The sequence below is a fragment of the Phocoena phocoena genome, chromosome 3 (genome assembly GCF_963924675.1).
Source record: "Phocoena phocoena chromosome 3, mPhoPho1.1, whole genome shotgun sequence".
Lineage (NCBI taxonomy): Eukaryota > Metazoa > Chordata > Mammalia > Artiodactyla > Phocoenidae > Phocoena > Phocoena phocoena.
The window spans coordinates 123634475-123650027 of NC_089221.1; the positions used below are offsets into that span (position 1 = coordinate 123634475).

Here is a 15553-nt window from a genome sequence, read left to right on the forward strand (position 1 = left end):
CTGTTCTTAAGGTACTTCTTGGGTTCAATTTCTGAATCTAATTGAATTTAGGCATTAGAAGTAAACCAGGGATATAGATTTAAGTAATTAAATCATAATTTATATGATTTTTTTTGTTTCAACTGGCTCATTCATTATTAATGTTTAGTAGAAAGATTTAGCTCATATTTCAAAGTTTTATATCACAATTTGATACTTGGATCTAATTTTTTTATTCTTCTTCTTCTAGGTGTATTGCCAGGAATGGCCCCTCCTATTGTACCCATGATACACCCCCAGGTTGCTATTGCAGCTTCACCTGCTACCTTAGCTGGAGCAACAGCAGTTTCTGAGTGGACTGAATATAAAACAGCAGATGGGAAGACATATTATTATAATAATAGAACATTAGAATCAACCTGGGAAAAACCCCAAGAGCTAAAGGAAAAAGGTATAGTTTTAATGACTTGGTGGGACATAGTATAAATAGAAATGCTATTTGAAATTCTGAGTTAATTCCTTTTTTAAAACGTTTAAGGGATTTTCTAGTTACATAGTGTTGGATTATTTATTTCCTCTGAATTGTTAAATATGTTTTCATTTAAAAAGCCAGTTCTTCTACTTACATGTTTGTCCATCACTTTACCATCTGGAGAAGTTAAATTATATGTACACACTAATATATATTTTTTACTCTGGTCAGGAATTGCATAATTATTTTACTGAATAATTATCGTTATCCTTATTGAGATTGATAGTAATGATCAGGAAGGAATGTGTTTATTGTATGTGTTCTGAAGAAAAACTTTAGGCTGTTGGAATCTTGGAGGAAGAGGACTCATAATTTTCTATTGCACAAGTCCCTGTTTCTGTTTTTTAGTATGTTATCGCTTTCAGCAAAATGAATGATTGCTACAAATGATATATGAATGACCTGAAAGACTTTATGTCCCTCTGAAATCAGTAGTTCGTTTCTACTGACAGTTTCCTGATTGGTATAGCAAGGTATTTGAAGCTGAACATTACATTAGATGCAAATCAATGATATTACAAGGAAGAACATTTTATTTTTGTGGTTAATAACTAGAAATGGAATATCTTAACTGCCTAGTCTCTGAAAGTTCATCAGAAGTTACTTCAGAACCACTGTGTGATGTTATCTCAATTTTTAATAGAAAAATTAGAGGAGAAGATTAAAGAGCCAATTAAAGAACCTTCTGAAGAACCTCTGCCAATGGAAACGGAGGAGGAGGATCCTAAAGAAGAGCCAATAAAGGAGATAAAAGAGGTAAAGGGGCCATTACCTGTTTACCTGGGAGCCAGCATTGATTGTTGGGTACAGTTTACTTGTAACTGAAAATCCATTTGCTGTAGTTTTATTTTTTACAAATTTATTTTATCTTTGGCTGCATTTGGTCTTCTTTGCTGTGCGCAGACTTTCTCTAGTTGAGGCAAGTGGCAGCTACTCTTCATTGCGGTGTGCAGGCTTCTCATTGCAGTGGCTTCTATTGTTCTGGAGCACGGGCCCTAGGTGCACGGGCTTCAGTAATTGCAGCATGCATGGTCAGTAGTTGTGGCTCGCGGGCTCTAGAGCGCAGGCTCAGTAGTTGTGGCACACGGGCTTAGTTGCTCCGCGGCATGTGAGATCTTCCCGGACCAGGGCTCGAACCTGAGTCCCCTGCAGTGGCAGGCGGATTCTTAACCACTGTGCCACCAGGGAAACCCATTTGCTGTAGTTTTAGATAATTGCTGTAAATCTGACCTCTGCAATTTTAGGGTTCTTTGAAATTTCTAATTCAGTTTTTCCTTTGAAAGTTTTACTAAATTACTTCTTATACTAAACCAAGACCCCCTTAGAAAGAAAGAACCTTGGACCAGAGCTGATGTCCCCTCCTGACTTACAGACTGGTACATGTTATAATTAGAAGTACAACTTCATATTGGAGAATGATCGTTGTATTTTATTTGTCATCTCGTGGCATGGAATAATCTCTGTACAGCACTAAAAGAGCTCTGCTTTTTGGAAGCTTTTTTTATTCAATGAGGGACCAATGGTAGTCTTGTCTTATCAGTAAGGAATTTTGCAGAAAAAAGAAACAACCTTAGATGAAGTGGTCTCCTGTCATCTTCTATACCCTTCTCCTTATTTCTACTCTTAAACAGATGGTTAGTGAGTCTGTAAGATAGGACCTGCTGCTGATGGGGTCTACTGTTGTGCAATTCGGCTCTGTCTCAGGGGCGAGGATTTAGAACTTATTTAGAAATTCTGACTCAGAGTCTCTCCTCTGTATGCTAGCAACACACCTTATGTTGGTTGTACTTTAAGGTATTTGCAATCTTTCTTGTATTTGTGGGGTATTCAGGTATAGTTTTGTAATATTAATTTAATGGGAGTAATATCATTTCTCATAGGAGCCCAAAGAAGAGGAGATGACTGAGGAAGAAAAGGCTGCCCAGAAGGCAAAACCAGTGGCTACTACTCCTATTCCTGGTACTCCATGGTATGTACTTGACTTAAGCTGTTTGATTGATTGATTGCCATGCTTGATTATTACATTATTATCCAATAGGAAGAAAAAGTACTTTAAAAAAGCATGTGTCAAATACCTGTTTGCTTATTTATTTTGGCTGCGTTGGGTCTTCTTTGCTGTGCATGGGCTTTCTCTCTAGTTGTGGTGAGCAGCGGCCACTCTTCGCTGCAGTGCGCGGGCCTCTAATTGCGGTGGCTTCTCTTGTTGCTGAGCACAGGCTCTAGGCGTGCGGGCTTCCGTAGTTGTGGCACATGGGCTCAGCAGTTGTGGCTTGCAGGCTCTAGAGCGCAGGCTCAGTAGTTGTGACGCATGGGCTTAGTTGCTCTGCGGCATGTGGGATCTTCCCGGACCAGGGCTCGAACCCATGTCCCCTGCATTGGCAGGTGGATTCTTAACCACTGCGCCACCAAGGAAGTCCTCAAATACCTGTTTTTATCTACTGAATATTTTTTGGTTCTTGTTCATTGTATTTTGGGTGCTCAAAATTCAACTGCTGCAGTGTCTTCCTCCCTTCATGGAACTCTCCATTAATATTTATTGTTTAAAATTATAGATTTGAACCACTAAGATCCTGAATCTACTTTTTTATTGTTTAAAATGTTTTAAAATTGCTTTTGTGTATATATTCTCATATGTGATTATGTTTACAGAACTTTGTAAAATTATGTCTTTTTATCTTAGCATTGAATAGTCTATTTTTTTTCTTTTCTTCTTATGTTTGGTTTTCCCTTTTCTTCCTCTCCCCACATGAGGGCTTTCTCTCCTGTTCCCATTCTAATTTATTTAATCTGCGTACAGTCTACACATGGCAATGAGTTGGCTTGTTTCTTAAGTTTTATAATCTACAGATTCCCCTCCAACTTGTTTTCCTTGCTTTTTTCCTCCTTGTTTTTATATTGAAAAAAATAAATGTGTGTGTTCTATAGAGTCCCACAGTCTGGATTTTATTGCATTCTCATGATACTCTTTAATAGAATCCTCCATTCCTGAATTTCCTGCAAGTTAGCAGGCAGTTACAGAGATGTGCCGGATTCATGTGTGATCTTTATCTCATATATTTCCTATTTCAGACCTAGATTCAGCCATTTTCCAAGGAGCCCTGGTTTCTTTTTGTGAAAAGTGGCATTTTTACACCATGTGGGATCTAGGGATAGTTGTTACCACTGAATTAGTCATTATTTTTAGACCTCTTTGGTAGACAGAGGTGGAAGATACATACGTTTAAAGATACATCTTAAGTTCACACCATTACTTGCAGTTCAAGTCTACTACAAGATTTTTACTGACTCTCATCATCTATCTTAATTCAGTACCTCCTTTTCTTCTGAAAACCATCTTTGAGTGATAGCAACATAATTATTCATTTGCTTTTCTCATTTTCTCATTCATTTGCTTGCCTAAGTAAGGCAAGACCAGTACTATCACCAACAGTGTGATTACTGAAGACAGTTTAAGCTTTTTTTTTCCAGTTATTTTTATGTTTAGGGTATATTACTCTAGGGATGTATAGTCAAATCATTGTGTTTTAAAAGCATTTTGGAATAGTTTTTTTTGTTTTGTTTTTTTGTTTTTTGTGGTACGCGGGCCTCTCACTGCCGTGGCCTCTCCTGTTGTGGAGCACAGGCTCCGGACGCGCAGGCTCAGCGGCCATGGCTCACGGGCCCAGCCGCTCCGCGGCATGCGGAATCCTCCCGGACCGGGGCACGAACCCGCATCCCCTGCATTGGCAGGCGGACTCTCAACCACTGCGCCACCAGGGAGGCCCTGGAATAGTTGTTTTTTATGTAGTTATTCTACCAACTTGGTACACAGGTTCCCTTTCAAAAATAATTGTGCAAAATATTTACCCAGTTCTAGAATCAAAGTTACGAAAACAATTTGTTTAAAAGAATGCATTTCTTGGGCTTCCCTGGTGGCGCAGTGGTTGAGAGTCCGCCTGCTGATGCAGGGGATTACGGGTTCGTGCCCCGGTCCGGGAAGATCCCGCATGCCGCGGAGTGGCTGGGCCCGTGAGCCATGGCTGCTGAGCCTGCGCGTCCGGAGCCTGTGCTCCGCAATGGGAGAGGCCACAATGGTGAGAGGCCCGTGAGAGGCCCGCATACCGCAAAAAAAAAAAGAATGTATTTCTAGATTGTGGTTTCTCTGAGAATTGTACATGAAAAGCCGGTAACCAGCTCCAAACCCTACCAGTCTGGAGTTTGTGGACGTTAGCAGTTTTCAGACTTGGGTCTTTTCTCAGATTATTAAAATTTTCTTTTGGAATTTGTCTAAGTAATGCTTTTTTTCATCTGTTTCTTTTCCCTTTTCTGGAACATTTGTAACTTGCTTGTTGAGTATCTTGTACTTATGCTAAATCTCTTACTTTTTCTCTCACCCGTTATATCTATAATTCTTGTACTTTGTTATTTTCTCATTGATCTGATATGATATTAGATGAAAGCATACAAAAGAAAGCATACAATATAAAGGAATTATATGAAGTAAAAAATTACAGAATTCCACTGTCACCAAGCCCTTCCTCGTTAGTAAAAGTGTGGTACATATGCTTTCTGCACCTTCTGCTATATTGTGTTTTATGCACATGTGTGTGGAGATGTGTGTGTGTTATACATTCACATTACAGTGTCTTTAGAAAGTATATTATTTTTGAATTTTTTAGTAAATATGTCCTAGACATTTTGCAGTTTTAGTACATGTAAATCTATTTGTGATAACATAGTTTTCTGTTGTATGAAAATAGGTAATTTGCCTACAAATGGGTGATTAGGTGGTCTTCTGTTTTTGTATTGTTTGTGTTTTTTTGTTTGTTTGTTTGTTTGTTTTGCCCTGGCATTACGAAAGTTGCTGTTTAGGGCATCCTTTATACATACATATTTCTTTGTGAACACATGCAAGTATTTCTGTTGGATTTATCTCTAGAAGTGAAATTGTTGAATCAAGTGATAAAGCTATTTAAAATTTTGGTGAATATTGCTAAATAGACCTCAGAAAGGGTTTTTTTTGTGGGAAGAAGGGGGTGTACCAGTTAATATTCCCAGCAACAGCCTGAGCGTACCAGTTTTCTCTCACTCTCACCAGTGTAGGGATATTCCTTTTAAATCTTTAGTATCCTGATAAGAAAAGAAATCTTGTATGTTTCCAGAATGTTGGTATAATTGAACCTATTTTATGTCTGTTGGCTGTGCATTGCCTCTTTGCAGTTTTTGCTCATCTTTTTATGGACTTGTCTTTTTCTTATTGGTATGTGGGAGCTTTGTACATATACTGCTTTTAACTCTGACATAAAGAACTCACACACCTCAATAATATGGAAAACAATCCAACAAAAAAGTAGTCAAAAGACATGAACATGTACTTTACAAGCAGTACGTGTGAAGGAAGCTCCTTGTCATTAGTACTCAGAGAAATGTAAATTAAAACCACACCTATGGGCTTCCCTCGTGGTGCAGTAGTTGAGAGTCCACCTGCCGATGCAGGGGACACGGGTTCATGCCCCGGTCTGGGAAGATCCCACGTGCCGTGGAGCGGCTGGGCCTGTGAGCTATGACCGCTGAGCCTGCGCGTCCAGAGCCTGTGCTCCGCAACGGGAGAGGCCACAACAGTGAGAGGCCCGCGTACTGCAAAAAAACCCACAAAAAACCACACCTATTAGAATGGCTAAAAGTTTTGAAAACTGGGCATGCCAAATGTTTTAGAGGATGGTGAGCAGCTGAAACTCTCATACACTGCTGATGGGAATTTCAAAATGGTAGGACCACTTTGCAAAGCAGTTGGGCAGTTTCCTAGGAAGAATATATAATAAATAATTCAGCCATTCCACTTCTATTTATTCGAGAGAAACAGAAACATATGTCTATACTTTTACAAGAATGTTCGTAACAGTTTTATTTGTAATTTATTTGGGCTGTTTCCAATTTTTGGCTATTACAAATAAGCAGGTATCTAGGAGTGGAAAAATAGAAAACTAGAAACACCCCAAATGTGCATCAACAGGTGTATGGATAAACAAATTGTGGCATGCTACTCAGCAATAAAAAGGAACAACTATAGATGCACTCAACAATATAGATGGATATCAAAGTCATTATTGCTAGGTGAAATCTTTTGTGGAAATTATTTTTGTCATGGAATCCAACCCAAAACTAGGGCTTACTGATCCTAGGGAATACAAAATACTTCTAGTTTTGATTTTTCTTTATAATTAATTTAAAGGCAGGAGTTGGGGGGGGGTGAGTGTAATACATTTTCATCCAATTATTCAGTGCAGAGTCCTCTTCAAGAATTTCCATTAGAACCATCCTGAGACACTTAAGCAATCTTGTTAGATGTTTAACTTTTTTGGGAAAAAACTAAGCCTAAATTTTCAATACCAATTTCTGAAACACTGTTTGATCCATATTAATAACAATAACTACTTTGAGATGGAGGTACTATTCTACTAAGTCATGTTGGCTTCAAAATACCTAGGTGTGCTAATACAGCTCCAATGGTATTAGCGGTAAATGTGGAGTGAGAAGCTGTCAGGACATTTCAGCATTAATAGAAACACTATGGACAAAGAATTCTTGTGTCGCAAAACTACCCTGTGCTAATAATATGCATGATAAAGTGATTAGGGGTGAAGTGTACTGATAATCTGCATTTTTTAATGTATCAAGAAAAGTAAGACTGGCAGATGCATTGATGGAAGCATAGATAAGTGATAAAGCATATATGATAAAATGTTAAATGTAAAATCTAGGTGGTCAGTATCTAGTGTTCATTGTTCTAGAAACATTCTTTCGATATTTCTGTATGTTTCAATTTTTTCATAATATTGGGGGTAAAAAACTATGGAAACAAAAGAAACCCTAGAAAAGCAGCAGTTGATTGATATAAATGTATATGTAAATAAAAATAAAGTCCCTGTGCCACTATAGGTAAATACAAAAGTTTAAATACTATAAGTTCAAAGATAAATTTTTCATAAGTTAAAACCCAACACAGATTACAGACAAATAAAACATGGCAAATACAGGCAGCCCTCAATTTGCACTTTGTACGGGACTGTAAAAAATTTATGGCAGGGGCTTCCCTGGTGGCGCAGTGGTTGAGCGTCCGCCTGCCGATGCGGGGGACATGGGTTCGTGCCCCGGTCCGGGAGGATCCCACATGCCGCGGAGCGGCTGGGCCCGTGAGCCATGGCCGTTGAGCCTGTGCTCCGCAACGGGAGAGGCCACAGCAGTGAGAGGCCCGCGTACCGCAAAAAAAAAAAAAAAAAAAAAAAATTTATGGCAGGCTAAATCTTTGTGATGCAATCTTAGTAAGCAATGGAAAAAGTTACAGTTCTCAATGACCTTAAAAATTTTTGTCAAAACATTAAAAACTCTCTTAGAACCAGAAACTAAAGCTTACTGATCTAGGAAATATAAAATGCTTTTAATTTTGACCTCTCTTTATTCTTAAAACAACAACAACAAAAAGTCAGATTGATGCTCTGAAATACCAGGAAAAGAATTCTAGTATCGTTAAGGAAAACATGGAACCTCATGTTTTTTACATTTAGCTTCTTATCTCTAAAGAAATAATAATTTGAAGAGCAACATCTAAAGATATCAAAAAAATAAACTAATAAAGTGTGATTATCCAAATGAAATAGCATACTTGCTTAGCTGAACAATTCGTTTAACTTAGAGTTAGCACTTACCCATCTTATAAGAAATAGAAAATAAATTAGGGAATTAAGTTTACACTGATAGTACATTCCTTCATTGACAGAACTTGGAAGATAATTTGGACAAGTGGTTATCTTTCATGTATTCAGATGGACTGTAAAAACACTAGGACCATGTAGTTGCATTTTTGGAGAAGGAATGGGGTGCTTCCTAAGGCACAACCTAGAAGCTGTAAATAAAAAGATAAATAAATTTGACCTCATAAAAATATAAAATTTATATGTGATATGGTTTCATATATTAATTTTGTAGACTAGACTCTTGCTAAATGCATTTATTACTGTTTTGTAGATTCTCTGGGATTTTCTACATAAATAATCGTATCACCCACAGATGGGAGCTCATTTATTTCTTATTCTCTGATCTTTAATGCCACTTATTTTTCTCTTCTTATTGCTAGGACTATCATATCAGAGCAATGCTAAATAAAAGAGGTGAACATCCCTGCCTTATTCACCATGTAGAATGAGAAAATTCAACCTTTTTTAAAATTTTATTTTAATATAAATTTATTTATTTTTGGCTGTGTTGGGTCTTCGTTGCTGCACGTGAGCTTTCTCTAGTTGCGGTGAGCGGGGCTACTCTTCATTGTGGTGCACGTGCTTCTCATTGCGGTGGCTTCTCTTGCTGCAGAGCATGGGCTGTAGGCTCGCGGGCTTCAGTAGTTGTGGCTCGCGAGCTCCAGAGCACAGGCTCAGTAGTTGCGGCACACGGGCTTAGTTGCTCCGTGGCATGTGGGATCTTCCCGGACCAGGGTTCAAACCCGTGTCTCCTGCATATTGGCAGGCGGATTCTTAACCACTGCGCCACCAGGGAATTCCGAAAATTCAGTCTTTTACATCAGATATAATACTAGCTATAGGGTTTCTTTTTTAATTTGCTACTGTTTTTATCATAAATCTGCATCTTTCGAAATGAGTTTTTCTCCTTCATTCTTTTAATATGGTGAATTACACTGAGTTTTGAATGTTAAACTAGCTTTGCATTTCTGGAATAAACCTTGTCATGGTAGATTAATCTTTTTAGTATATTGTTGGATTTGATTTCCTAATGTTTGATTAAGTATTTTTGCATCTATACTCCTGTGGGATATGGATCTGTAAGTTTCTTTTGTAATGTTTCTGTTAGGTTTTGGTATTAGGCTTATGCTGGTTTCATAAAAATGAGTTGGGTAGTGATTGGTGATTACCATTCCTCTGTTTACTGAAAGTTTGTAAGATGATAGTACTTTTTCCTTAAGGTTTTATAGAATTAACAAGTAAACCATCTGGGATCAGAGTTTTTTTGGGAGGGAAGGTTTTTGATAACAAATTAAACTTCTTTAATAGTTATAGGACTATTCAGTTATTTTTGTTGTTTCTTCTGTCAGCTTTGGTAAGTTTTTCAAGAAATTTGCTTATTTTGTCTAGGTTGAATTTGTTCTCATTATTCTCTTAATATCCTTTATTTTTAAAAATACTTTATTTTTTCTTATGGCTGCATTGGGTCTTCCTTGTGGCACATGGGCTTCTCTCTAGTTGTGGCTAGCAGGTTTCCTCTCTGTAGTTGCACCATGCAGGCTCAGTTGCCCTGCGGCATGTGGGATCTTAGTTCCCCGACCAGGGATCATCTTGTGTCCCCTGCATTGGAAGGCAGATTCTTTACCACTGGACCATCAGGGAAGTCCCCTCTTAATATCCTTTAAATGTCTTTGTTCTTAATTATTCTCTTAATATCCTTTAATGTCTATGATCTGTGGTGATAACGCCTTTTTCTTTCCACATAGTGGTGACGTGTTCTTTTTTTTGGATCAGTCAAACCAGAGGTTTGCCAATTTTGTGGTCTTTCGTAAAGACCACCAGCTTTGGGGTGGTTGGGCCCCTCCCCCCTTTTCCCGCTCTTATTTCCTTTTTTGTAATTACTTTGGGTTTACTTTATGCTTTTCCTAGCTTCTTATGATGTCCTCTTAGGTCATTAGTATTAGTTCTTTTCTAATATAATCATTTAAAGCTTAACATAGTTTCCTTTTAAGCACTACTTCAGCACCAGTCTACAGATTTTGATAAGTTGTATTTTCGTTACCATTCAGTTCTTACTATTATGAAATTTACTTTTTGATTTTGTCTTTGACTCATGTATTATTTAGAAGTCTGTCATTTCATTTCCTTAATTTGGGGTTTTTCTAGGTATTTCACTGTTAGTGATTTAATTGTGGTCAAAGAATGCATTTTCTTTGGTTTTGATACTTCAAAATTCACTCTTTTTTTTTTTATTGTTCAGATGGCCTTTAGTACTCTTAGTTTTGGGGTTTGGTTTGTCTGTCAGTTGTTGAGAGAGAGTTCTGTTAATCTTTTATAATAGTGGGATTGTGTATTCCTCTCTAACTGGTCCGTTCTTCATCTATCTTTTTTTTTTTTTTTTTTTTTTCCTGTACGCGGGCCTCACTGTTGTGGCCTCTGCCGTTGCGGAGCACAGGCTCCGGACGCGCAGGCTCAGCGGCCATGGCTCACAGGCCCAGGCGCTCCGCGGCATGTGGGATCCCCCCCCACCGGGGCACGAACCCGTGTCCCCTACATCGGCAGGCAAACTCTCAACCACTGGGCCACCAGGGAAGCCCCTCATCTATTTTTAAGCTCTCTATATAGGCTTATATACATTTTACAGTTGTTATGTGTTCCTGATTGTCTTTTTTTTATCATTATGAAATGACCCTATTTATCTCATAACACCCTTTGTCTTCATCTGTTATTAAAATAGCCATGCCTGCCTTAATGTTGTGTGCATCTTTTTCCATCCATTTACTTTCACCCTTTCTATGATTTTATGTTTAAACTTTGTCTCTTAAGACAGCTTATAGTAGTGTCTTGTGTTTTTATTCACTGTCAATTCTGATGCAATTCATGAAATAAATGAAAGAGAAATATGAAATCAGAAATAACAATATAATAACAGAAATTAAAGCCACATTAGAAATAGTAAAAAGGTGAACAGGCTCTGCTTGGTACATAGTCAAGAACAAGAAGAAACATTTGAGAAGGCTGAGAAAAATAAACAGAAAGAACAACCACATGAATGTAACTTTTGGTTGGATTTAGATCTTATTATTTTTTCTGTCTTCTTTATTTTTGTTCCTCTGTTCCCCTTTTACTACTTGCATTTGAATTATTTGAACATTTTCCAACATTCCATTTAATAATTTATCTGTTGGCTTTCTGGTGATATCTCTTTGCATTAACTTTTGTTGTTCTAGGGATTACAGTATACATACCTAACCATTATAGCCTACTTAGAGTTATTATTGTACCACTTCACATAAAAGATGGAGACCTTGCTACCATATAGGTTCGTTTTGAGTAATTTTTCATACATATTTTGAAGAACTTAAGAGGAAAAAATATCTTAGATATTTACCATTTCTGTTGTTTTCCCTTCATTACTAAAGATCCAGGGGTGGTTGTTTTTTTTTTTTTTGAAGAATCATTTCCTTTCAGAAAAACTTTCTTATAGGGCAATTCTGATGGAGATGAAATCTCTTAGTTTCCCTTCATTGGGGAATGTCTTCTTTTCCCTTGTTCCTGAAGGATATTTTTGCTGTATATGGAGTTCTAGGTTTACATTTCCTTTTTCCAGAACTTTAAGGATGTTGTTTTACTGTATTTTTGCCTCTGATTTCTGGTAATTAATTCACGATCATTGGACTTGTTTCCCTGTTTGTTTTGTGCCATATTTTTCTTAGCTGCTATCAAGGATTTTTCTATTTGATTTTCACCTGTTTGATTATGTGTGTCTAAAAATGATTTTCTGGAAGTTTATCCTGTTTGGGGTTGACTGAGCTTCCTTAGTATTTATGTCTTTTACCAAATTTGGAGATTTTTGGGAGCCATTTTGTCTTCAAATTTTTTCTGCCCCAATAGTCTCTTCTTCTGGGATCCCAAAGACGTGCCTGTTAGGCATTTTGATATAGTCCCATAGGTTTCTGAGACACTTTTCATTCTTTTTTTTCACAGTTTCTCTGCTGAGAACTTCTGTCTTCATTCATTTCAAGTTTTTGCTTATCTTTGTTTTTGTTTTTCTAACTGCTGCTGTAAAGTCTTTGATATTTCAACAATAGAAGCTTTGTTTGATAATTTCAACATCTAGGTCACCTTGATGGCAGCTGTGGATTAACTTTTGATTATCTGGTCATAAAGACCTGGTTTCTCTTAGAGTTTTAGCTGCCTGTGCTACTATCACTGTGCAACTAGGGGCCACCTCAGGGCAGAGGTTTGAGAGAGGAGGCGAAATTTATACCCTTGCTTCTCTAAATTTTCACTCCATATGTCTGTTTTTTTAAAAAAACCTTATAGAGTTCTCATGTACTTGTTTTTTCTATGTTGTTGCTGAGTTTCTAGTTGTAATTAATAGGAACAGTGGGCTGTAGTGGGCTACAGTGCCATAGCACGATAGGGACTTCTCTTTATTTTTTAATATTTGATATAGTCAGATATTAAAGCCTTCATAAATGATTGATTTGAGTTTGTAATCTGGTTTGGTAAGAAACATTAAGAAGTATTATGTAATACGTAGGGTGCCATGGTCTGTTCTTTAGCTTCAGAACTGCTTAATAGCATTATTTTTTGCTAGTAAATTCATCTTTTGTGATAGGTTAAAATTGAGTGTGCCAGACTTAAGTTCCTGAGCACTCTAAATTCTGATAACAAATTGCTTTGCTTTTCCTGGTTTTCTCCATAAGTATGTTGAGCTGCTATTTTACCCATAGCCAGTCAGCTCTGTTCTGTTCTAAAAATCATATTTTGCTCTCTATAAGTAATAATACGAGTGTGTTCTTCCCCACCACCACCTCCCCTTTTGGTTGGATGGTAGTAAAAGACCTAACTATAAAATAATGTTCCATAACATAAGAAAATAATGTTTGAATCAATTCATAGGTGTGTTGTTTGGACTGGTGATGAGAGGGTCTTCTTTTATAATCCTACCACCCGTCTTTCTATGTGGGACCGACCTGATGATCTGATTGGAAGGGCGGATGTTGACAAAATTATTCAGGAGCCCCCTCATAAAAAAGGAATGGAAGAAGTGAAGAAACTAAGTAAGTTTTAAATTAGGAGTTACCTCTAATTTTAATATTCTTTTAATATTTTTATGGAAAGTGTGAGGCAATTTAGAAATCCTCTCTGTTTTCAAGGAATATAAGAAAAGGAATATTTGAGAAATGGAAAATAGACTGCTTTTCTAGGTTGAGTTCAGTAATTTAAAAAATAGAGAATTTGGGTAAAATTATGTTTTGTAAAATATTATATATATATATTTTTAACTTCTTGTCCTTTTCAGGGTTGTCAGTCCAAGATACGTAGGTACTGCTCATGCCTGCTCCATGCTTATTAAAATGCTCCTCAGTGAGCCTTTTAGCACCTTTTGTGATTAGTAATATATATTTTGAAATAATCAAACTGTACAGAGTATTTTTAAAATAAAGTTTACTAAAGTTTTGTAAAATAAAAATGCAAAGGTCTTTTAAACTTGATGAAATTTAGGGAAGGTAAGCCTTATTCCTGAGACTAGGGAGACTCCTGCACCTTATTAAGGGATAATCTTTTAATCTACTTTATGTTCAGATAGCATTTCAGTATATATGATATATAATAAATAGGAATATTTGTACATATTTTTATTGCATGTGTTTTATTGGTAATTTGCCATTGTATTGATATGGTTGTGTTTTTAAAGAACCCCCTTGTGTAGTATAGAAGCATGATAAATGAATCATTTAATAATTCAATTGAAATAAATCCTGGTATGTCATTTAATAATAATTGAGAAATCTTCGTAGATTATGTATACGTGGTACTAACATTTTCTGCTTACTAGTGATTTCCAAATTAGTGAAACTTCATCTACCCGGTGCAGAAGATACAAGAATTTGATTCATTTATTTGATAAATACATGTGTTAATAAAGATTTCAAAATGAATCAAAGATTTAATGTAAAGGGAAGATGAATAGAGGAGGTTTAGAATTATCATGCTTTGTTTAATGTTTTATAAAGAAGTGTTATGAGATAGATACATAAACAGTAATTTTTTAAAAGAAAAGATTGTGTACCATGTGCATATAACTATTCATAATATTTGAAATGTTTTTTTTTTGCCAGGGCACCCAACCCCGACAATGCTGTCCATCCAAAAGTGGCAGTTCTCTATGAGCGCAAGTGAGTGAACTATAAGTTGCAGCTTTAAAAAAATGCTGCTAACACCAGTGTTCCAGTAGTGGTTAGTGGAAGGATTCATACCTAAATATTTAAATTTTTGCTTACTTACTTTATCTTATTTTTTGCGGTACGCGGGCCTCTCACTGCTGTGGCCTCTCCTGTTGTGGAGCACAGGCTTTGGACACACAGGCTCAGCGGCCATGGCTCACGGGCCCAGCCGCTCCGTAGCATATGGGATCCTCCTGGACCAGGGCACGAACCCGTGTCCCCTGCATCGGCAGGTGGACTCTCAACCACTGCGCCACCAGGGAAGCCCCTGCTTGCTTATTTTTATTCTGATAGTTTAATTAAATTTTCTTATAGTTAAAGAAGAACAAGAATTAATGGAAGAAATGAATGAAGATGAACCTGTTAAAGCCAAAAAACGGAAGTAAGTAATACTTGCTGTTTATGTAATTTAGGTAGATTTTTACCTTTTAAAAGCTGTGATTAGGCGCAGTCAGTTCATGATTGGGACAGGTAATGTGTGTGTTAGGAGATAGAAGTCACGATTGCTCTCTTTAGGCCTGTTATTAAAAAGCTTTGCTTCAGGATGTAGAAATGGTGTCCCTTCTGTTGCTAGATGTGCAAAAGATTTGGTTATTTAAATATGTATTATGAAGTCAAATGACATTTTAGGAGTTAGTTGATAAATTATTTTCAGACATTCATTATGCCTGAATTTTATAAAAATGTTACCTCCTTAATGTAGACCCCAACAGACACCATTCCAAAAATCTGATAAATGTAAACCCAGATTTCTCTCTCTTTTTATATACTGGTCACTTCACTAGTCCTTGTGTCCGTGGTCATTACTTGGAGGGAACCTATCAGCTTATTAGAAAGTGCTCCGAGAGAAAGAGAGTGGTATAAGTGGAAGTATTAGCTTGACCAGTGCTTGGTAAAATGAATGTTACTAACTATGGGGGGTGAAAGGGTGGGGTAGAAGGTGTTTGTGTATGGGCCGGGGAGGCATGGGACCATTATTTAGCAGCAAAAAGGAAAGTTTGAAGACGTTACTATGGACTGGTTTATCATAGTCCTTATCTGAAAAGGACAGATTGAATGCAGCCAAATTACGGCAAAGAAATCAGTAAGACAAC

The 15553-nt window shown here is 37.1% G+C and overlaps 1 protein-coding gene across 14 annotated transcripts in view; it reads left to right on the plus strand.

Moving 5' to 3' along the window:
* Nucleotides 1–15553, plus strand: part of TCERG1 (transcription elongation regulator 1) — a 60458-nt gene that overhangs the window by 20397 nt on the left and 24508 nt on the right. For all 14 annotated transcript variants that reach the window (XM_065875469.1, XM_065875454.1, XM_065875456.1 and 11 more), the window contains 6 exons: nucleotides 230–430; nucleotides 1155–1267; nucleotides 2392–2480; nucleotides 13132–13292; nucleotides 14355–14411; nucleotides 14775–14841. In XM_065875469.1, coding sequence (XP_065731541.1) covers nucleotides 230–430; nucleotides 1155–1267; nucleotides 2392–2480; nucleotides 13132–13292; nucleotides 14355–14411; nucleotides 14775–14841 — 688 coding nt within the window. The remainder of the gene's footprint in view (nucleotides 1–229; nucleotides 431–1154; nucleotides 1268–2391; nucleotides 2481–13131; nucleotides 13293–14354; nucleotides 14412–14774; nucleotides 14842–15553) is intronic.